Source organism: Marmota monax, unplaced genomic scaffold (assembly GCF_021218885.2).
Source record: "Marmota monax isolate L192 unplaced genomic scaffold, Marmota_monax_Labrador192_F-V1.1 WCK01_AAM20220418_F8-fsc00008, whole genome shotgun sequence".
NCBI classification, from domain to species: Eukaryota; Metazoa; Chordata; class Mammalia; order Rodentia; family Sciuridae; genus Marmota; species Marmota monax.
In genome coordinates, this window is record NW_026694432.1 from 28,312,326 (window position 1) to 28,333,718 (window position 21,393).

At 61.7% G+C, this 21,393-nt stretch overlaps 2 protein-coding genes across 3 annotated transcripts; one reads left to right on the top strand and one right to left on the bottom strand.

The window, feature by feature from the left end:
* Positions 1-91: 91 nt before the first annotated feature.
* Positions 92-11,306, bottom strand: Clcnkb (chloride voltage-gated channel Kb). 2 transcript variants are annotated; one of them, XM_046469149.2, is made up of 20 exons: positions 11,169-11,306; positions 10,612-10,717; positions 9,920-10,048; positions 9,028-9,156; positions 8,418-8,557; positions 8,084-8,161; positions 7,923-8,001; positions 7,259-7,384; positions 6,871-6,955; positions 6,679-6,780; positions 6,090-6,174; positions 5,652-5,825; positions 5,198-5,267; positions 4,933-5,043; positions 4,367-4,580; positions 3,490-3,623; positions 1,798-1,886; positions 1,571-1,654; positions 997-1,083; positions 92-693 (listed from the first exon to the last, which is right to left on the bottom strand). In XM_046469149.2, the coding sequence occupies exons 2-20, from the start codon at positions 10,709-10,711 to the stop codon at positions 646-648; spliced, it is 2,064 nt and encodes a 687-aa protein (XP_046325105.1). In that variant the 5' UTR covers positions 10,712-10,717; positions 11,169-11,306; the 3' UTR covers positions 92-645. The 2 variants fall into 2 exon arrangements, with proteins under 2 accessions (XP_046325105.1, XP_046325104.1); XM_046469148.2 differs by having other exon boundaries at positions 9,920-10,072.
* Positions 11,307-15,434: 4,128 nt separating this feature from the next.
* Positions 15,435-21,161, top strand: Hspb7 (heat shock protein family B (small) member 7). The gene is made up of 3 exons (XM_046469050.2): positions 15,435-15,735; positions 16,189-16,322; positions 17,476-21,161. The coding sequence occupies exons 1-3, from the start codon at positions 15,531-15,533 to the stop codon at positions 17,653-17,655; spliced, it is 519 nt and encodes a 172-aa protein (XP_046325006.1). The 5' UTR covers positions 15,435-15,530; the 3' UTR covers positions 17,656-21,161.
* Positions 21,162-21,393: the final 232 nt, after the last annotated feature.

Here is a 21,393-nt window from a genome sequence, read left to right on the forward strand (position 1 = left end):
CAGGCTCATGGACTCCCCAAGGACAAACCTAGGGGACCCCACTTGATCAGCCATGGCTCAGCCAAGGAAACTAGGGCTGGAGTGACAGTAATTGTGCAGAGTCCTGTTTATTCATGAGAACAAGCATCATAGGACCTGGGCGGGGGGGGGGGCTCTCTCCCCAGCATCTCTCTGCTGGGGAGTGGGGCACGAGGAGAAGACCAGGGATCCAGGCCTGCAAAACCCAGGTGGCCATCAGCAGCCTCAAGGGCTCACTCTGGGCTAGCACAGGGGAGCCAAGGGGCCAGCCCCGGGAGCAGGATGGATGGCCGCTCAGGAGCACCTCTATTTTTCTCAGGAGCTTCTGGTTGGGAACAGACAACCCCCAGAAAGCACAGGTGCCATCCCTTCATTCCTGAGCTTCATGACTACTCGCTGGGCACCCTGTGCCCCTCATACTCGCAGCCCCATCCAGGGTGGGGTTTGTCCTTCAAGCAATAACTGCTGTTGGCCCCAGGATGGGACATAGCGAATGCAGGGCCTCTTCAGGGCTCCATAGCGCTGCCTGCTCCACAAGGCACTGAGCTGGGCTGGAGGGGTGGGTGGGTTGTGGTGGGGAAGAGAGGAAGGTCTCTGCCCAGCCTGGCATGGGGTAGCTGGGTGGGCTCACTTCGGGGCAGGTGGATTTGTCAGGTTGGAAATCGCTTTCTTCAACTACAACAGAGAAAACGGGGTTTGGGGAGAAAGCACGTGGAGGAGGCTGAGAGTGGGGCCCTGGTGTGGTGACTCCCCTAGTGGTGGGTTCTTGGGCCAGCATCTGAGCTGCAGCCTCGTGGTTGTGCAGAGGGGTCCCTGCAGCCCAGAGCGGCAGGCCGGCTGTTAGGGGAAGCCAAGGCCCAGTGGCCACATTGGTTCAGGTATGGGGCTTATCAAAGTCTTGCGAGGCCCCCCAAACCTTGAATGGAAGGATGTTGGTGGCCCCCACCCCACATCGCCCTGCCCTTGAGACCCTGGTACCTCCACCCAGGATACGAAGCCCACAGCTCTGCCCCGCGACGTCACGAAGAGGGACTGAAGGTTCAACAGCTCAAAGAGGTTGTGCGTCTGGAGGGGAGGTTAGTAGGAAATGTTGGTGGGCAGAGGACCCTGTGCCAGGACCTGAGATGGGGGGCGGGCAGGCCGGGGAAGGAGGGATCTGGCCTGCAATATCTAATGTGACCACCAGGGGTCGCCAGAGTCCATGCAAGGAGCAGGGCAAGGCTCTGGTGGAAAGGTGGCCTTTACCAGCAGGGTCCCCCCCAGACCCCTGGTCTGTTCTGCTCTTCCCCTCCCCAGGCTCTGTCCTGAGTGGATACTACACAGGGAGCATGCGCTGGACCTAAAATTAAAAGCCACCAGGCCCCACGTGACACTTAACCCCTCTCTCTACCCAGAGGCCTCTGCCCTGGCGGTGAGGGGCAGGCAGGCGGCACCTGCAGAGGAGGAACAGGCCCCGGGAGCAGAGAGCAGCCCAGCACAAGGGAGGGGCTGCCAACTGCTCCGCCCACCCCGCAGCCCGAGTCTGCCCACATTCTCTAATGCTCCCCGGTACCTGGTGCAGGGAAGTCTCTGGGGACAGCTGCAGGGTCACTGGTTCCATGGGGCAGCCCCCAGCCAAGATGTCCTGGAGACACCGCTGGAGATGGAGGACACACAGTTGGGCCCTGGGCCAGGCTCCCTCCCCAGGCTGCCATTCTCAGGCCACCTCTCGGGCAGGTCAGCTGGCCCCTCCCGTCACTACCCGCTGACCTCCCCGACTCATCCCTCCAGAGGACCTACCTGTTGTCCTGGAGCCCAGGATGGGGGGTTGGTCTGAAGGGCCTGCACCAGCGGGGCCCTCGGCACAATGCCCACCAGGATCTGAGACTCTAGCAAGCGGAGAGAGAGTCACAGAGAAGGAATTCTCCTTTACCAAGAATCTACAGGGTCAAGGACAGTGCTGCTGCGACCCATGTCTCTGAGGGCGTGGGGCAGCCTAGGTCTGCTATAACCCTGATTGCTCACTTTACAAAAGAGGAAACTGAGGCTTCGAGGTGCAGAGAACCTCTTGTCCTGCCCAAGGTCACCCAGCTTCTGGCATGGGGGTGTGGCAGCTCAGGTGGTTGGGGAAGGCTGCCGGGGGCCAGGAGGGTAGCAGGACTGGGCTTCCTCCTGGTTTCCCACAGGAGGTTCCACAGCCAGCTCAGCCAGGATAGGAGTGAACCCAGGGGGCCGCCATGTTCTGTGATCCTACTGTGTGCTGGGGGCTCGGCAAGCCTCTCTCTAGCCCTGGGTTATCATGGGAGTTTGCAGGTTTGCACGTGGGTTTTGAGGAGCAAGCTTGGTATTTTAATCTTGCGTCCAGTAAAATACAAACTCCAGGGCTGGGCTGGGTGTGCAGCTCAGGGCTAGAGCACCCACCTCGCGTGAGTGGGGCCTGGGTTCCTTCCCCAGCACCACAAGGAAAGAACTTGAACTAGAATTATAAGCACCCTCCCCCCGTAATCAACAGAGCTGTTTCCTGGGTGGGCGTTGATTCTACCGCCTGGTCCCCTCTGCTTGGGACCTCCTTGCTTCCTGTGACTCAGTAGAAGAGATCTTTCAAGGAAAGCCTCTTGGCAGGGTCAGCCATGTGCAGCATCTTTAAATGGGATTCAGGCCTGTTCTGGAAGGTAGTGCCGAGGGTTTCCTTAGGGTGCGGAGGAGTGCCTGATATTTGGGTGATGACCTCTAGCAACTTTCTACCATAGTGATCCCCGTTTTCCAGACAAGGGTACTGACTTATGCAGCCACAGTTCTTGAGCTCACAAGTGGCCTCTTGAGGCGGCACACAGGGGACCCATAAGGTTGTGCAGGTTGCTCACTGCTCCAGCTGCAGCCCAAAGGGCAATTAGGGACTAAATCCAGCTATGTCGTGTGCACCTGGTCTCACTACACAGAGGGAACGTGTGGCTGGTAGTAGTCCTGATGGAGCAGGGCCACCCCTCCCCAACTTATCTTCACTTAGATACTGGACTTTCAAACAGGAAAGATGTCTGGTTCACTCCTTCCCTGAGATTCAGTTTCCGTGGAAGAGCCACCATTCATTTGTCTTTACAAACATGCTTTGTCACTGGGAGAAGGCACTCAGGTAGGGAATTCTGCAGGGAAGCCTGGAGGGAAGCTTCTGGAAGACCCTAACAGTGGCCCATCAGCCTTCCCCAACCCACAGGCCACCAGGCCTGGCTCCTGCAACGAGTCCCAAAGCTGCTCATGGGGTACCTTACAACACCCCTCTTTTATCCCTTAAACACGTGGTTTTATGTCCATTTTACTGAGGAAGAAACTGAAGCTCAGAGAGGTGAAGGGACTTGCCCAACATCACACAGCTGCTAAGCTGCAGAGCCTGGATCCGGTTGGGATCTGCGCCCGGGCTGCCTTTTCTGGTCCTGCTCCTTGGAGGCCCTATGGGAAGGCAGAGGGAAGCCCCCGCCCCAGCCCTTCCCTGGGCACCTGTGCTCTCTACCAGGGGGTACTCGGCCACGTCTGTGGAGGTCACGACCTTGACCACCTCCTCTAGCCGCGTGTCCTTAGCCAGCGTGGTGAGAGTGCAGTTCATGAAGTGCTCCACGGTCACGGGGTGGGAGCTGCGGGCAGACGGATGCTCCCTTTAGGTCCTGGAGTGGGGACATCAGACCCCAGGATGGGGCAGGGGCCCCTGGGGGCGTGGCTCTGCCGGGACAGGACCCACGATCCTCCAGTGCGGGAGGAGACTGAGGGGCTGCTGCAATGAGTGCCTCGCGGGACCCTACGGTGGACAGGAACCTGGGGCCATGTCACTGAGGCCCTGCGTCCCCAGCTCTGCTGGGCTGTTCTATTTGGCAGCCTTCCTGGAGAATCTCATTGGAGGGGAAGTTAGATGGGAGGGAAAAAGACACTTTAAAATTTGGAAGCCCCTGGAGTAGCCACCCATGCCTTGCAGCGGGCAGCTGAGGCCTGGGGCAACCTAGCAGTTTGCATCCGGGGGCGCCGAACCTCAACCCAGGGGCCCTGAGCCTCAGAGTCCCACTTCCCTGGGGACAGGAGCTGCGTGGGTCCTCCCTGGGGGAGTGAGGGCCTCGAAGCCCACTCCATGTCCACCTCCAATGACCAGCACAAGGACCACAGAGAAAGAGCCAGGAGGACAGAGGGGACCTCAGATCTGGTGCTGGCCCTCAGGACCTGGCGCAAGACAGCACCTGAGCCCCAGCTTGGTGCAGCCAATGTGGCCCCGGGGAGGCTGAGGCCAGGGGCCCCGTGTGCCTGCCCCTCCCACCCCTGTCCCACATGGCTGCCAAGGGGCTTCTTTGGGCTCCCCCACACAGTCACCGGGCCTGAGCTGCCTGCTCACCCGATTTTGCGGCCCCGAATCCACGGCAGGTAGGGCAGCTTCTTGACAATGATGGTGCCGTCGTAGAAGGACGGCTGGCAGCTCTGGGCGATGGCGTTGGCCGCCAGCACCGCCATCAGCACGGGCAGCGCGTGCACAATCTGACCCGTCAGCTCGAAGGCCAGCAGTGCCGTGGAGACAGTGTGTGTCACTGCCCCGGAGAAGGCCGCAGCCCCTATGGGGCAGAGCCGGGGTGGGTGGCTCAGGCGGGAGCCAGCCTTAGGGTCGAGGTGGGCAGGGCCACGACAGTGGCCAGGGTGGGAGGTGGCCAGGGTGGGAGGTGTCTGGGAGGTCCCTGGCAGCCACCACTGGGTGCACCCCAGAGCCTGGGCATGGCCAGAGGAGAGGGATGGGGGGATGTGACACCGGGACAGGACAAGAACTAAGAGGGAGTCAGGAGGTGACAGGTCTCCGTGGGGGTGGGGGTCAGATTGAGGGTCTCAGTAACCACTCATGTGCCCAGCAGTGCCACCAGCAGATCCAGGACCCCATGAGGTTTGTGCCCAAGCCGGGCCCTGACCACTCACCTGCCAGAGCATAGCCCCCCGGCAAGATGGGGTTGACCACTCCTCCAGACACGATGCCCTCAGGGAAGGCCACGGAGAGAGCCTCCCCCAGGAGGCGGCCGATGCCAGCTCCTGGACACAGACAGGAGGGTGACAGGGTGAAGGGGACAGCCCTCTGTCCCTGGGACCATCCTCAGTACCACCTCGGGAGGAAGGAGAGGAGCCAGGAGCCATGGCCCTGCCCCTATACCCTGGGCCTCCCAGACCCTCGGGACCCCAGACTCACCATAAACAAATATGGGCAAGAAGTAGCCAGCGGGGATGGGGATGGTGGTGGCCAGGATCAGCATCCAGAACTGGGGGTGGGACCCAGAGCCCCGAATTAGAGGCCTCAGAGCCAAGTGCAGGGCAAGGGAGGGACAGGACAGAGGGAGTTCCTAGGGAGGGGCTGCCATCAGGGATGGCGCTGCAGGGGATGGTACCGACAAAGAGCCCACTGTGTGCCTGGCACCTGCCAGGTACTTTCCTTTCTTCCCTCTCAGCCTTCCCTGGAGGCAGAAGCAACAGCAATCCCATTTAGAGACAAGACACCAAGGGTCAGAGGGCCGAAGCTACTTGCCCTGGGCACCCAGTGAGCAGGGATCAGATCAGGGACCCTGGGTGGAAGGGCTCCAGGCCGCCTGAGGCAGCCCCAGCCCGCCCAGAGCTGGCCTTGGCTCTGGGCACACCTGGGGGCCCACCTTCATGACGAGGAAGAAGGCGAGGGTCCCGAAGATGGTGAAGCGCGGGTGGTACCATTCGAACCACAGGTTCTGGGGGTCAAGCTCCGTGGGCCAGGGAGGGGACGAGTTCCGGCTCATCAGTGCCCAGGAGTTGTTGTCGAACAGGGAATCCAATAGCTCCCTCATGGACAGCTGCAGCAGGGTGGCGGGTGGCAGTTCTGCATGTCCCCAGCCCCCTCACTGCCTGACCCTGCACCCCAGATCCTACTCTGCCACTTCCCAGTGAGGACCCTGGGGACAGCCCTGACCTCCCGGAGCTAGCTTCCTCACCTATAAAATGTCACACAGCATCTCCCTTGGAGGGTGTTCTGGGGACTAAGTGATAATGCTCACAGAAGGGGCATGAATGGGGTCCCCCACCCCCGCCACCCGCCACCCCCGTCTGCCGCCCCTTACCCTGGAAGCCAGGAAGCGGCCCACGCCAGGCGGGTAGGTGATGGAGGCCAGGACCAGGGCGACCAGGACCGAGTACAGAGGCTTGCTGGGTTGAGAGGATCGGCTCCAGTGGGGGCCTCCTCTCCCCAAGAAGGGGAAAGGGGGCTCACCCAGGCAGGGGCTGCTCCCACCACCCCGGGGCTGACCCCAAGGCAAAACTAGGGTGGAAGGAGGCCGAGCAGGGGTGTGGGTCCGACACCCCAGGGGAAGAAGCAGGTGGGCTCAGCCCTCAGGACCTGGGCTCACGGGACAGGGCAGGGCAGGGCAGGGCAGGCCAGGTGTCCTGGCCGAGGGCAGGGAAGACAGGTCTGGGAGGGAGGTGGCTCAGGGAGGGAGTTGGGGGGCAGTGGTGTGAGGACTCAAGGAGGGGGCTGGGGTTAGTGCAGGGGCTGGCTGTGGGGACTTGCACAGGGGTCAGTAAGGGAGTGGGGTCTCCCTAAGTGGAGTGTGGGCTGGGGGTTGTTTGATGGTAGGATAAGGGCTCAGTTGGGGGTACAAGGCTGAAGTTGGGGACTCCCTGAGTGGTCCCCAGCCTCAGCCCACAGCCCACCTGGTGGCCAGCAGTTTGGAGGTGAACCGATTGGTCTTGACGAAGCCTAGGAAAATCCGCTGGCAGAAGAGGTAGGCGCAGCTCAGGATGCCGCAGATGGCCCTGCGGGGGACAGGAGGTGAGTCCAGGGCCCCTGCCCACTTGGGCTGGAGGAGGCCCCCAGCTGGCTCTCAGGGACCAAGCCCGGCTCACCCCAGTGCCACAAAAAAGAAGATCTCTGGCAGGTCAAAGGGCACGTCCACGCGGAAGCTGGTCTTGTAGAGGGAGGTGATGGTCTCTGGGGCAGGAGGGCAGCGGGGGTCTCAGGTGGCACAACAGGTCGGGGAGGAGGTGGAAGCAAAATCGCCCCTCCCTCAAGGCCCCACCAGCCTCCCTCTCCAGCTCCAGGCCACCCCAGGGCCCACCCCAGGGCCTTCCCCCTCCTCCTGCACCCCAACACCCTCCCACCCTCCTGGAAGGAGCACAAAGAGGACACACGGGGGAGAGGGAAGTGGGAGGGGGGCGGACCAAGGATGGACGGAGGAGGGAGGGAGGGAGGAGCGGGACAGGCGCCAGGTGGGCACCGCAGTCCCGGGCTCACCCTGCTCGCTGTTGAAGACGGCCAGCAGCCGGAACATGAAGGCCCCACAGGTGGAGGCAAAGAAGCCCCTCCAGTAATCCCAGACGGAGAAGTGGGAGGACATGACCTCGATGCTGAACAGGACGCCTGGGGCCACACTGAGCTCAGGACAGCTGCCCGCCCCCATCCGCCCTGCGGGAGCCCCTGCCACCCCCTCCCTGACCTGCTCTGCAGCCTGGACAGCCAGGGCCACCCATCTCCCTGGAGTGGCGGAGGTCAGGGCTTGAGCCCCGGGTAGAGAGGAAGAGAGGACCTCGCTGACCGGGGAGCACCAGCCAGCTGTGGGATGTCTACCCGTGTCCTTCTTTCTCCTCACCTGTCACGCAGGGACTGCTTTGATCCCCATTTTACTGCTAAGGAAACCCAGCTCAGAGAGGTGAACTCACTGGCAGGGGTCACACAGCGGGAGCTGGGCTTCAAACCCACGTCTGTCTAAGGTAACCCTGAAGCCACTGAACACCTGCCAACCTCCTGGGGTGGGGGGTCGTGCCCACAGCAGGACGGCAGTGAGAACTAGAATTCAGCCCAACCCCTCCTCCGGACCCGGGGCGGAGCAAGCGGACCACAGGGGCGCGTGGGAACCCGAGTGCAGGGGCAGGGGCAGGGGCGGGACGGAGGGTCTCACCGCTGAAGGGGGCTGCGAAGACGGTGGCCACGCCCACTGCCGCTGCCGCCACCAGCATTTCGTTTTGCTTGCTCTTGTTCTGCGGGGTGGAGTCCTGGGATGGAGCCAGCCTCCTCCCCACGCGCCCTCCCATTCCTCCAAGGGGCCTCCCGGGCGCTCACCTGGGGCTCCCCGATGGTCCTGGTGCGCACGCGTCCCAGGTAGGCGGCAATCATCACACTCAGGTGCACGAAGGGACCCTGCCAGGGCGAGGCGTGGGTGCAGGGCCTGGGGAGCCGGGGGGCCCACCCTCGCTGCTGGCGGAGCCTCCCCAGGGACAACAGGTTCCCCTCTCTCACCTTCCTCCAAACCCCAGGGCCGTCCTGATAGGACTCTGCCCCATCTGGGGACCTGTCTTGCCTGTCCCCCCAGAACTGAGCTCAAAGGCAGGACTGGCTGTGGTGGGGGAAGGGCAGAGGGGCGGAAGCCGGGCGGGGGGCCCCACACTGCCCTTACCACTTTGCCCAGGAAGATGGTGCTGCCGGCGGCCAGGGTGCAGGAGAGGCCCACCACCTTGGCCCCGAAGTTCTTGATGTCCAGGTAGTCCTCCAGGACCACCCCCGACAAGATGGTCTTCAGCTCTGGGATTCCAGAACCTTGGCGGGGAGGAGGGCAGGGTGAGAGTCAGTATTGGAACTCTTAACCCTCTGCCCTGGGCACAGGGTTTTCAGGTCACCATCAGGTCAGAGCCTCATACACCCACGCGGTTCCGATTCAGAGCCTCACTTTGCAGAGGAGGAGACTGAGGGTCAGAGATGTGGGTTGTTTTCTGCTCAGGTCTGGCAGACCTCAGTGGCAGGGTAGGGGGTCCCAGGGTGGAATGACAGGCCACACTGGAGACGCCTGAGAGCCACCACTCTCTGGAGGCTGCACTAGAGGCCTGGGGAAGCTGGCTGCTCCAACAGCTGCTCCTTGGTCTGGCCTTGGCCAGCCTGTCAGGGGAGCCTGCCATCACCTGTCCTGTTCCCCCCACCCCCCGGAGCCCCATGGGACTTCAAGAGGCTTGGGCCTGTGAGGGCTGCAGTGCAGGACCCCCGAGAGACTGGCATGGTGCCCACGAACTCACCGCCAGAGAAGGGCGTGATGCTCTGGGAGAAGCCGGAGGAGAAGGAGAGGAGGGCCACTGGGTACACGGTCCAGGAGAGATACCGGAGCAGGTGGCTGTCCCCAATCTCCCGGTACAGCCACTTGTGCGCTGGGGATGGCCAGGTATCAGGGGACCACCCACAGCCTCTGCAGCCCTCAGGCCTGATGCTGTGGGGGACACTTGCTCACCAGGAAATGGAGATTCGCAGCCACCCAGTGAGTGGCCAATCCCCAAGAAGTGGTAGGAGTAGGACCTGGGTCCCCATGTCCAGTTTTGCTACTTCCTAGCTGAGTGACCTTGGGCAAGTGACTCAATCTCTCTGGGCCTTTGTTTTCCCATCTGCCAAACGGACCAGTGTGGATGCCTCCCTCTCAGGGTCACCAAAGACTACAGGAGACCTGTCGAGGCCTGAATGAGACCCGGTGTGAGGCCCCTCGGGTGACAGGTCCTCATTAAGGCAGTGGATTCTCCAATGAAAGTTCTTAGACCTCTCCTGCCCCATGCCTCCTCCTCCAGGGAGGCCTCAGGGTGGAGGCCAGCTGAGGGACAGGGACAGAAAGCCATATGCCTGGAGTCCAGGGTAACTGAGCTGAGAGCAGGGAGTGAGGCTGGAGGAGGAACAGGAGGCCCAGTGCTCAGCTGGGAAGGGATCTGGGAGCAGCTGTCTCCCTCACTGTCCAGATGAAGTGACTGCCCAGAGAGGGCCAGGAGCTTTCCCAGGGCCATACAGCAAGTCAGCAGCAAAGCCAGGGTCAGCCCCAGGCCTCGTCCCCAGGGCCCTGCCCACCCTGCTGCGCTTGGCAGCCCACGTGGCATCCCCGGTGTGTGCTGGAAGCCCAGGTCCAGAGCGGGCGTGCCAGGGAGGGGCTACCTCGGACCACTCGCGCGATGGCGAAGTTCATGGCATAGCTGATCAGGGCCATGAGCACCCCGAGGGTCATCAGGAAGTACCAGTCCTCGCCCACGCGGAACAGCTTCTGCTTCAGCCACTCCAGGCCCCCTGGGCAGAGCACTGGGTCACCTCCTGGGGGGCCAGCAGGGACAGCCCTCCCTGGAGGACTTCTGGGGCGGGGGCGGGGCCAGGGGAGCCGGAGGCGGCTCTGCCTCCTGAGGGCCCAGAGGACTGGGGGCAGGTAAAGCCAGTCCTGTTGCCCCCCCAGAGAGCCTTTGACTGTCCACCCTCCCCCGCATACTGGGAGTCCTGTGGAAAGCGGTCAGGGGGTGGCCCGGAGCGGGTGGCAGTTACAGCCCTCGCCAGCGTCTCGGCAGGGTCTGGGGTGCAGAGAGCACGCAGTCAGCAGGACCTGCGTTGTCCCAGGGCCTGTGGGCCATCGAGCCCTGGGCCCCAGGCAGCACCCCTCCATGGTGGCCAAAGGCAGAGGGCAGACCCTGGCACGGCTGGCCCACAGACAGAGGGGCAGGCAGGCCCCTGCTCTCCCTGCCACCCAAGAGAGCCTGGGCAGCGCGGCCAGGGCTGAGGGAAGGGAGGGGCTGGGGTGGCTGGGGCTGCAGGTGACGTCCTGAGGGGTCACTGGTGGGCAGTGCAAGGGACCCAGCTCTCACCTCGGATGCCTCGGCGAATGCGGGGACACGGGCCCCACAGATCCTGCAGAGTCACGGGGCTCCCCGAGGAGCCCTCACGCAGCCCTACCAGCTCCTCCATGGGGCCCTGAAGAGCAGACAGACAGACAGACCCTGGGTGAGCAGCCTCAGCCTCACCTGCCTCCAGCCTCTCCAGGTCTCAGTCTCCTGAGTGGAAAGGCAGGTCCCGTGTGCCTGTGTAGCTGGTGCATGTGAATGTGCACTCGGGCACTTATCAGGAGGGGACGCAGGTCCTGGTCACAGAGGCTCTGTCCCCGAGGGGTGGAGGGCGTGTCTGATGGTGCACTGCTCTCCTGGGACCCTAGGCTGCTTCTACCACCCAGGGATGTCACTGTCTCACTGCAGGGTCCCCCTGGTGACTCTGATCCCCCACGCCCATCCCTGAGCAGCTGTGACCCTCCACTCAGGCCGCAGGAGGCAGGAAAATCCCAGGCCCAAAAGGAGACCCTTGAGCATCCAAGTGAGGCCCCGGCCCCAGGTCCCAACCATGTCCCTGCGCTGCTCCGGCAGCTCCTCACCCGTCAGTCCTTCCTGCCCTGCTGTCCTGCCGTGGCCCCGACCGGCCTCTTCTAACAGCCTCTTTGCGTCCAGGTCTAGTGCACCTGGACAGGTGTGCACTCCACCAATCAACACCCTCCCCGCCCCCGCCCGGCCCAGGTTCACTGTGGCATTGAGAATGTCCTTGACAAACCAACCAGAACTGCCTGAGTCCACTGAGCCTGCAGAGCAGGGCTGCCCACGGCGGGGAGGGAGAGGAGTGTCCCCTCCACACCAGAGCTGGCAGAGAGTGGCAGCTGACTTCACAGCAGCACCGGTGGGGCTCCTGGGGGCCGGGCTGGAGGGGGACACCAGTGCTCCTGTAGGACAGGGAGAGGTCCTCCGCTGAGGCTGAGGGTTAGGCTTGGGGCTCTGGGTTCTCAGGGTCGACCTGGGAGCGGGGGAGCGGGGCGTGGAGCAGGGGAACACACTGGCAGCAGGTGGGGAGCATGGCTGTGCCCTGCCGAGTGCTGGCAGAGCTCAGTCCTCCGAAGAATGACCGAGTGCTCACAGAAACCCAGCGAGGTGGCAGTGTCATCCTGTTTTTTTGTTTTTGTTTTTGTTTTGTTTTGGTACCAGGGATTGAACCCACTGAGCTACATCCCTAGCCCTTTTTATTTTGAGACAGGGTGTCACTAAGTTGCTTAGGGCCTCCCTAAATTGCTGAGGCTGACCTCCAACTTGCGATCCTCCTGCCTCAGCCTCCCGAGCTGCTGGGATTACCTGAGTGCCTCACTGTGCCTGGCAGTGTCATCCTGTTTTAAAGAAATGGCATCACAGAGAGGTAAGCTTTCTTGCCAGAGATCAGAGAGGCAGGCCGGGTGTGTGGCACACCTACAGTCCCAGCTACTTGGGAAGCTGAGGCACGAGGATCGTGTGAGCCCAGGAGTTCAAGCCCAGCCTGGGCAACGTTGCAAGTCCCCAAGACCCCATCTCAAGACACCACCACCGTAACAACAGAAAACAGCCAGATGTGGTTCTGCCCTGATGGCCCCGTCTTGTTCAGGGGCAGGAGGAGCCCAAGGACAGTGGCCTGGGGTGACTGAACCCTCAGAGCCTGCTGAGGAACTTGGGAACTTGATCTTTGTGTCTGGACCCTCAAGTCCCAGAAAACTGCCTGTCAAACCCACAGCGTCCTGGGGCACCGGCTCTGGCCTAGGGCCTCTGGGTAAATGCCCCAGACCTGGTCTCACCTCAGCAGAAGCTAGGAACACAGGCATCAGGGGGAGGGTAAGGGAGCAAGCAAGCTTTGTGTGCCAGCCACTGGCTCTACATCTGCAATTCAGCTCATCCTCCCCACACCCTTGGGAGTCAGGGATATCATTACCACTTTGAGGATGATAAATGGAAGACCAGAGAGGTGTAGTCACTCAGCCGAGATCATACAGCAGAGGCTGCACTCAGACCTAGACTGTGCAGCTCTTCCCCTACTGGGAGTTTCTCCAGCCATGATCTGGGCACAAAGCTGAGGGTTTCTATTGCCACTTTTAGAAGATTTGGGCAAGGGATATGGGACTATTGCTGCCCACACCAAAGCCACCACTCTGAAAATCACAATGATCCTTCATTGATTTGCTCAGTTCTGGGACCCTGAGCTGCCTCTGCCCTGGACGCCAGGCCAAGTCCATTCAAGTAGGAGCTGGAGCGTTGTTGGTGATGTCAGGGGGTGAGGGTTTGTGCTCTGCATGGACTGGGCATGCCCTCACCTCAGCCTCTCTGACTGTCCACCATGGACAGTCACAGGATTGGATAGGGACTGCCCTGTTGACACCTCAAACCCCAGTCTCTGGTCTCAGGCAGCTGCCACCACAATCCCACGGCCAAACCATGCCCACACCCTTGATCCCTGGTCCTTTGAGCACCAGGAAACTGGGAAGAGGGCAGCAAGGAGACACAGTCCCTGGGGCAAGTCCCTCCCAAAGCCACTGTCCCCAAGCCAGCCTCCAGTTTCTCCAAGTGCCTGGCAGATGTACAGATGGCTCAGTAGGTTCCGAGCAGGTTTGAAGCCAGTTCTGCCAGCCAACCCTTTCCCCACTTAGAGCCTCGGTTTCCTCTTCTGCCCAATGAGGATGGCCTAGGACAGTGTGTGCCTGTGCCTGTGACCGCCAGTGCCTCCCACATCCAAGTGCCCCAGCCTAGAGCAGTGCCCAGCACATGGGGGAGGTGTTCCACCCCAGGTTCCAGAACCCTGGCCTCAGGGCTGGCTGTAGGGGAGCTGAGAACAGGTCTTGGTTCTTCCCAAACCCCAAATCAGAATCTTGGGGAGTGACTTTCGCCCCAGTACCGAGGATTGAACCCAGGAGCACTTTACCACTGAATCACGTCCCCAGCCCTCCTACTCTCATTGGGACACAGGGTCTTGGCTAAGTTGCCCAGTCTGGCCTTGAACTTGCGGCCCTCCTGCCTCGGCCTCCTGAGTGGCTGGGATCACAGGCCTGTGCCCAGCTGGCTTTGGGGAGCTATGTTTGTGAAAAGCCTCCAGGTGGGTGGGGCCACCTCTGGACTCCAGGGACTGGATCCTCCTTGAAGCTCCTCCCATTCCTGTGATCCCCAGGAAGAGGTCTAGAGTTAAGGAATGGCCTCGATGACCTTTTGAGGTTCCTCCTGGCCACTGAACCATTCAGTATTTATGTGCATGACGCCTGGGGATGGGGGAAGGGAGGAGGGCTGGTGGGCGGGGTGGGTAAAGGGATCCGACGTCCAGGGGCCATGACTCAGGCCCTGGGCACCATGACTGAGTATCTGCATTTAGCCCTGGCTCCTGTCACCCCGCCGGGTGGCGGGCTCCTGGGCCCCCCATCCTTCCCCCACCTCACTCAGTGCTGGTCACTTCCCTGGGCGCTGCCAGAACCCCCTCGGTCAGTTATGTGACCGGCCAACACAGGCAGGCATCTCATCTCCACGGGGACAACAAACTTCTCTTGCTGCAGTGCCACCCTGGCCCCTGTGCCCTGCCTGCCCCTGTGTCACACACCAGTAGCCCCAGTGATGGCAGGAGTTCCCGAAGGGAAAGCTCCGGGCTGGGCTTCATGGGAGCCGAGAGGAGAGGCCATCCCTCTGCAGGGACCCCCTGTCCACAGGGAGACCAGAGAACCCTGCCCGGGAGATGCCCTGGCAGATGTGGGGAGGATGCTGCCCTCTTAGATCAAGGAAGGCCATGGCACAGGGACAGGGACAGGTGTCATGGGCACCTGGACGGGGCTCTGGGTGGACTGGAGCACTCGGAGGCTTCCATGGGTGAGGGAGGGGTTAAAGAGGAGAGTGGAGGTCCCTGACCTCTCCTGGACAGGGCAGGCCACCCAGAAGGGCCCCCCCCCTGGCTTCTACCTCCTGGCCCAGCCCTCAGCGTAGCTCTCTGAGCAGGGGGTGGACAGACGGGGCTTCTCAGGGCTTCGGGTCCAGCCTGTTGCCATAAGCGCATGTTCAGGAAGGGTCTGGATCTGACACCTCCGGGTTCCCGACCCTTGCTCTGAGGTTCCATTTCTCAGTCTTTAAAATGGGCACATTTCTCCTCCTTGTGACTGTGGGGGCCAGCGGGGCCTGCTGGAGAGCCCACAGTGGGGCTCTGGGCCCAGAAGGCAGGACTGGAATACTGTCTCCAGAATTCTCGTCAACTCAGATCCTCCGACTGCAGCCCGGGATCTCCGGAGCTGGAGGTCAGGCTCGCAGTTGCTGGGAACTTGACCTCCTGGATCTTTAGGGACAATTACCAAGTTATCTGCCCCCACCCCCCACCCCCTGTGGGCCCACCCCCAGCTCTGCCTGGCGCTGACAGCTTTCTCCTCTCTGGGGCCCTAAATGTTCCGAGAAGGGGATGAGGGACACGGAATCCAGGCCCCGTGGCAGTGGCAGGGTCACAGCCCACACTCTACCCGCCCCCAGGGCTGTCTCAGCCTAAGCCGGGCTGTAAACAGAGCCGTGTGCATCCGAGGACCTCAAGGGGTTTGATGGGGGAAGCACAGTCCCTAGAGAGTCCCCAAGTTGCTGGGGGAATCACCAAACCCACATGGTCCTGGGACAGCACAGGACTCCGTGCCTGGGGCCCAGGGCCCACCCCTGCCCTGTGGGCACGGAGGCCTGGAATGCCAGGGTGAGCTCAGCCCTCGGCCTGCGTGCGTCCGGCTGTCAGCAGCGCCGATTCTCCGGAGAAGACTTCCAGCCCCCTCTGGGCCGTGGAGAGGCCTAAATTTAGCTGGTAGACAAGGGGGCTGGCCCCGAGCCCAGCGACTGTCGGGCCTTATAAAGCGCTGGCAGTCCGGGCCAGGCACGCTCCCCTGGAGGCCTGCGCCACATCCTTCTCCTGTCTTCCCCTGGCCGCCTGGACAGGCCGGTGTCGCCCGTGGATGAGCCACCGAACCTCCTCCTCCTTCAGAGCGGAGAGAAGCTTCCACTCCTCCTCCTCCTCCTCCTCCTCCTCATCTTCCTCCTCCTCCTCGGCCTCCCGGGCCCTCCCAGCCCAGGACCCCCCCATGGAGAAGGCCTTGAGCATGTTTTCTGAGGATTTCGGCAGCTTCATGCGACCCCACTCGGAGCCCCTGGCCTTCCCAGGCAAGTGCTGGGGGCTCTGGGGGGGGGGAGATGCTCAGGTTGGGGACTCCCACTGGGGCTGCCACCTGCCAGGACAGAGGTGGTCCTGAAAACAGGTGGGCCTCCAAGGAGCCGTGGTGGCCCTGGGGTGAGATATGGCTTCAGTGACCATGCACCTGTGACCAGGCTCTGGCTGGGACCCTGGAGGGCTGGAGGGGACAGAGATGTGGCAGGCAGCCCGAGCCTCCTGGACTGGGTGGGGCCGCCGCAGACTGTGTCACTCAAGTGCACACGCACACACTGTCTGGAGGGAGGCCCGCCCACCACAGAAGCTGGGCTAAGACGGAGGGGCCCCCCAAGCACCATGGAGGGGAGGTCACCTGGGACAGCCACCTGCTTCCCAAGAGAAGGACAGAGAGCAGGTTCTGGACACGACCCCTGCCCATGCCCAGCTCACCGCCGCCCTCCCCACAGCCCGCCCCGCGGGGGCCGGCAACATCAAGACCCTGGGAGACGCCTATGAGTTTGCAGTGGATGTGAGGGACTTCTCCCCCGAAGACATCATCGTCACCACCTCCAACAACCACATCGAGGTGCGGGCCGAGAAGGTGAGCCTGGCCTCCCCCTGCACCTCCCCTCTGCACCCCTGCCTAGTCCTGCCCTCGGTGTCCCCTACTCCCACCTCCCATCCTGAGACCTCAGACCCTGGCCAGTGTCCCCTGCCCACCCAACTCGCCCAGGGCACACTGGAGATCTTGTCCCTGCAGCTCCTGGGTCAGGGGTCCTCCCACCCTCTGAAAGCTGCCAGATTCAGCCTTCAGGAGCCCGGGCAGCTGAGTGGCCTAGGGGTGGGCAGGAGGGGGGGGATGTAGACTGAGGGGACGCCAGGGGGTGAGTCACAAGGATGTGACAGGAGATAGATGGAATGGTGGCATGAGGACTGCAGTTCTGGCAACAGAGGGCGGGGTGTCCCCACTGCCACACCTCCATCCCTCTTCCACCCAGAGCCAGAGGCCCAGGCCTCACCTTGGGGCCCCCAGCTGCAGAGGCCCTGCAGTTCAGGGTCACACACTCCAGACCACACATTCCTCCACCCACAGGCTCAGGGTCACTGGGTCACTAGGGTCCCTGAGTCTGAGCTCCCAGGAGACACTGGGGCCTTCACCCCAGAGAGGGGCGGGGCCGAGCCTGCAAGGAAGCAGCCCCAGACCACTGTGGCCAGTTGCCTGTCAGGGATCTGCACAGGTTTCTCTGTCCCCAGCGGCCTCCTCCCCTGTACACAGGGAGCTGGTCCCGAGAACCCCGGCCACCGGTGCTGAGGACCAGGGCCAGGGGCAGCACGTGCCAGCCCTGTCACCCTGACGGTGACTCAGCCGGCCAGACTCCTCTGGACACTATGTGCTGGCTGAGCTGTCGGGGAGGGCGGTGGCCTGGTCCTGGTGGGCGGACCCAGGGTGTCTGGGTATCCAAGAGGGCACTGCTAAGGAGCCCCAGAGTCCTAGTGTCTGTCACGGAGCCTCGCCCTCGCTGCGGTCACCTGGGCACCAAGCCCCTCTTCCCCCATTGGGACCACTGGAGTCCTTCCATGCACCTCTGCACCTGTCCCTGCAGACCCGTGGCCGTGGCCGCCCCTCCACACGTGACAGCAGAACCCTCAGCACTCGGAGCCCGGCTGGGATCAGAGTGGGGAGGAGGGCTTGTGGCTTGAGATGAAAGGACAGGGCTGAGGGGCAGCCTTCCCTGACCTGTCACCCTCCCCAGCTGGCGGCAGATGGCACAGTCATGAACACCTTTGCTCACAAGTGCCAGCTGCCAGAGGACGTGGACCCGACCTCGGTGACCTCAGCCCTGCGGGAGGATGGCAGCCTCACCATCCGGGCGCGGCGTCACCCGCACACAGAGCACGTCCAGCAGACCTTCCGGACGGAGATCAAAATCTGAGGGCCTCCCCCACCCGCCCTCCCAGCCCACCTCCCCTTGCCTGCCAGACAGGTCTCCCTGTCCCTCCACGACGGCCCGCAGGACATCACAGCCCCCCACAGCCCCAGGCCCCAGGCGGGCTATCCCCTCCAACCAGGGCCCTCCCCTCTGCCCAGGCAGGCCAGGGACCTCCTTGGCCCACCCATGGACCCCAGATTCCAGATATGGTCTCCTTTACTTAATTCAGAATACAGGGGTTGGGAGGGGCAGGGAGGTCCCAAAGAACCTATTTTGGGAAAACAGGATGGGGACAGGCAGGGCTTCTGGGCGAATCATCTGCAGGATAGACAGGCAGACAAACCTTTGATCTGTGGAGTCTCTGCAAGGCAGGGGCAGGATCTAGGGATGGGCAGAACAGGGAAGGCCAGACAGAGGTGGTCACCTGGATGGAACTGCAGGAGGGCTCACGGAGGCCAGGAGTCGGCCATCCCAGAGACCTCCCTCTGCCGCCCTCCAAGCCCCAAACCAGATGGCAGGCTGCCCCCTGCCCTGTGCCCCAGCCAGCCAGCTGTGCCAGGGCTGGGCACTCTGTGTCTGTGCACAGATGGGTTTTTCCAATACAGCTGGTTGGTGGTAAACAGTGTGAAACTCCTGCTGCCCCTACCTGCTGCTGCCTCCAGGTGAGGCTGGGCCCAAATGAGGCTGTTCCTACAGCAGACAGGACCCCAGGGTGGGAGTGAGAGCGGGGATGGCGAGTCGGACCCAGCCTCTTGCAGCCCTCCCTCTCCTTAATCTAGGAATCCAGAGGTTGGTGTGTGTAGCGCACACATGCACACAGGCACACACGCACACGTCTCATCACTGTCCTTCAAATACTCGGCATTAACCTTGGTGGGGGCTGGATTCAGAGCGTATAAAATCAGCTCGAGCCTGGGAACTGCGGCAGAAACTGGTAATCCCAGCAACTCAGGAGGCTGAGGCCGAAAAATCGAAAGTTCGTGGCCAGCCTGGGCAATTTAGCAAGACTCTGTCTCAAAATGAAAATAAAAAGGGCCGGAATGTGGTTCAGTGGTGGAGCTCTCCTGGGGTCAATCCCCAGTACCAAAAAGAAAAAAAAATCACACTTAGTGTTAGTGTTTCCATTTTCGTCAGTGGGAAAGCCGTGTCTCTGAACTGTTGGATGTCGGGCTTTGTCGCTGAAGGTTGGACCTGAACCCAGGACATCTCAGCTGCTGGCTGCCCCCACCACGGTCTCCTTCCATCCAGTTGGGGAAGGAATCACAGGAAGATCTTCGTTCCAGGTCCTTCCTGGTCCCTGAGCCAGGGTAGGGACCCCATCAACTTTGACCCTGGTGAACTTCAGCCACTCCCAAGACCCTGACTCAGTCTCCCACATACAGAAAGGTGAGGGGGGTGATGGCTCAGTCTTTGGGGGCCCCAGGACAGGTGGAGCCCCCCAGCCTCGGCCCTCACGCTGTAGAGAGCCATTCTGGGATCCTGGGGGGAATCGGGGGTGGGGGCCATGGGAGGGTCCGGGCTTTGTAATCTGCACACACAATAAACACAGTGTTGCAGTGCTGCCGGGCCACAGCCTGAGATTCTCAAACCTGGGGTTGGGCAGGAAGCAGCCAGGCAAGGGAGCCCAGGATAAACAGACAATTTAAAGTTTAAGCTCTCAGGGAAATGTGGGTGCCCCCAGCCTCCCTTGGCTCCCCAAACCCACCTGCAGAAACCCCAGGATTATTTCAATGAAAGTCCTGTATTCCCTGTCCCCCAGCTGCCTACGGCCCCCCCTTTAGATTCATTCATTATTGCAAGAGACATTTATTGTTTGTGACTATGTACCAAGAACTACGCCCCAAACTGTCACAGGTACAAGGGACACAAGACTGGGCAGGCTGCACAAGGTCCCCTGACTTTTGAAGCCCTTCTACCAGATGGAAGCTCTGAGGTCCAGAGTGACTGAGTAACTAGCCCAAGGTCACACAGCTCCAGAGCTCAGCCGGCTGGAACCTGGGGACAGGGTGGGGTGCTGACTAGTTCAGGAAGCCTGGGGGGGGGCTCTCTGGAGGAACCCCCACCCTGCACACCCCCAGGCACTACTGAAATCGGAGTACCAGGCTGCGGTCAGAGGACTGGAGGGGAGAAGGGGTGCGGTATTTCCAGCCTCCGTGACTCACTGATTCCACTGGGCTATTTGCAGACCCAACATTCGTCCGCGCGGGGCTGGGGGATGGGGACAGACCCAACTGGCTTTGCGTCTTCGCCCCCTCCCCCCCCAAGGTCAAGTTCGCCTGGGCGCCGCGACACCAGCCTAGCGGCTCTCTCTCGGGCTGGAAAAGGGGGCGACTTCCCGGTGGGATCACAGTCTGGGGACACGAGGGCGATCGGCCGCTTCCGACAGGGCTGGTCCGGTCTCAGGGAGCTCTTGGCCGGCGCTCCAGCCAAGGTGACCCTGCGGCAGGCTAGGGCGGGGACGTGGGGGCGCCGCCCATCTTTCCTCGGCTCCTCCCCCTGGGCGCCCGCAGGGCCGCTTTGTCTGCGGCGCCCCCACCCTTCCCGGGCTAAACATAGGCCGGCTGCCCCCGCCCCAGGAGTAATTATAGCTGCCCATTCATTGAGTGCCTAGTGTGTGCCAGGCGCCCTGCTCACCCCCACAGCAGTCCCGCAAGGTGGGTACTAATTATAATCCTACGTGAAGGGTATGGAGGTTCAGAGAGGTCAAGCATCTGGCCCAAGGTCATCCAGCTGGGTCAGCCCAGCTCAATTCACCCATTGGGCCACTTCCACCCAAACAGGAAGCCGTGGACGCCACCACCCACCCGCAGCTCCTTCAGGGAAAGGGGACTGGCTTGTCGTGGAACTTTGGGGAAAGTGGAAAAGATGTAACCCTCTGTCCTGGAGACCTGTGGGACAGTCTAGGCCAGGTGGTGCCACAGACTCTAAGAGTGATAGAGGACCAGGAGTGGTGGGAACGTGAGGTTAGGGAATGATTCTATAAACTGAGGCCACTGTGCTGACCACCCCCACCCCACACACTTTCACTTTTAAAAAGCAATTTACCTGCCACCCTGTCTGGCTTAAGAGCACAAGTAGGTCACATTCCTCAGCAAACTACCTGTTCTCTGAGGGCGACCTGCAGGCCCCAGAGACAAGAACAACAGGGTATCCTGCCGCCGGGACCTCTGTGACCCTTTCACAGACCAGATCCCAGAACTCAGGGAGATAAAGATAATTCCTCCTAATCATAGGATCCGTAAGAACAGATTCCAATTAGAACCAATCAGCATGGGCCAAAGTGACCCAGAGTTGTCACCCACAGTGGGGACTTGAAAGTCTGATGTCATCCTGCTGTCAGTCCAAAGTCAAGAGCTGGACCTGGGAAGGACTCTCTGGAAACTTCCCTGGAGCCCATGACAGTGAGCGCAGAGAGGCACCTGCCCCTCCTCTCTGAGAGGACCCGCTCTGTCCTCCAAGAGGTCCCCTGTTCTTCTTTCTTATCCCTCCCAATAAACTCATGCCCGTTACTCTGAGTGACATGTCTGAAATCTTTCTGGGGTTGGAAAGGGGGCCTCTGTTGCCGCAGTCTGGCTGGGCACAAAATAACCGAGCCGCCACCAAGCCTTGTAGCTTCAAACGGCAACTCTTTATCCGCGAACTCCACACACACTTCCCGGGAACACACTCCCTCCACTGGGCTCCCGGCGCCCATTCTCCCGGAACCCCCGGGAGAACTCCACGGGAACTCCAAAGTAGTGG

Bases quoted from the DNA above. Each gene is read 5' to 3' on its own strand.
- Clcnkb (XM_046469148.2), bottom strand. From the start codon at position 10,711: ATGGAGGAGCTGGTAGGGCTGCGTGAGGGCTCCTCGGGGAGCCCCGTG. The intron at 8,002-8,083 runs GTGAGCGCCCGG...TCCACCCCGCAG, and splicing joins GGACCATCGGGGAGCCCCAG to AACAAGAGCAAGCAAAACGA. The intron at 6,781-6,870 runs GTGAGCCGGGCT...TGTCCCCCGCAG, and splicing joins TTCTTTTTTGTGGCACTGGG to GGCCATCTGCGGCATCCTGA.
- Hspb7 (XM_046469050.2), top strand. From the start codon at position 15,531: ATGAGCCACCGAACCTCCTCCTCCTTCAGAGCGGAGAGAAGCTTCCAC. The intron at 15,736-16,188 runs GCAAGTGCTGGG...CCCTCCCCACAG, and splicing joins GGAGCCCCTGGCCTTCCCAG to CCCGCCCCGCGGGGGCCGGC. The intron at 16,323-17,475 runs GTGAGCCTGGCC...CACCCTCCCCAG, and splicing joins TCGAGGTGCGGGCCGAGAAG to CTGGCGGCAGATGGCACAGT.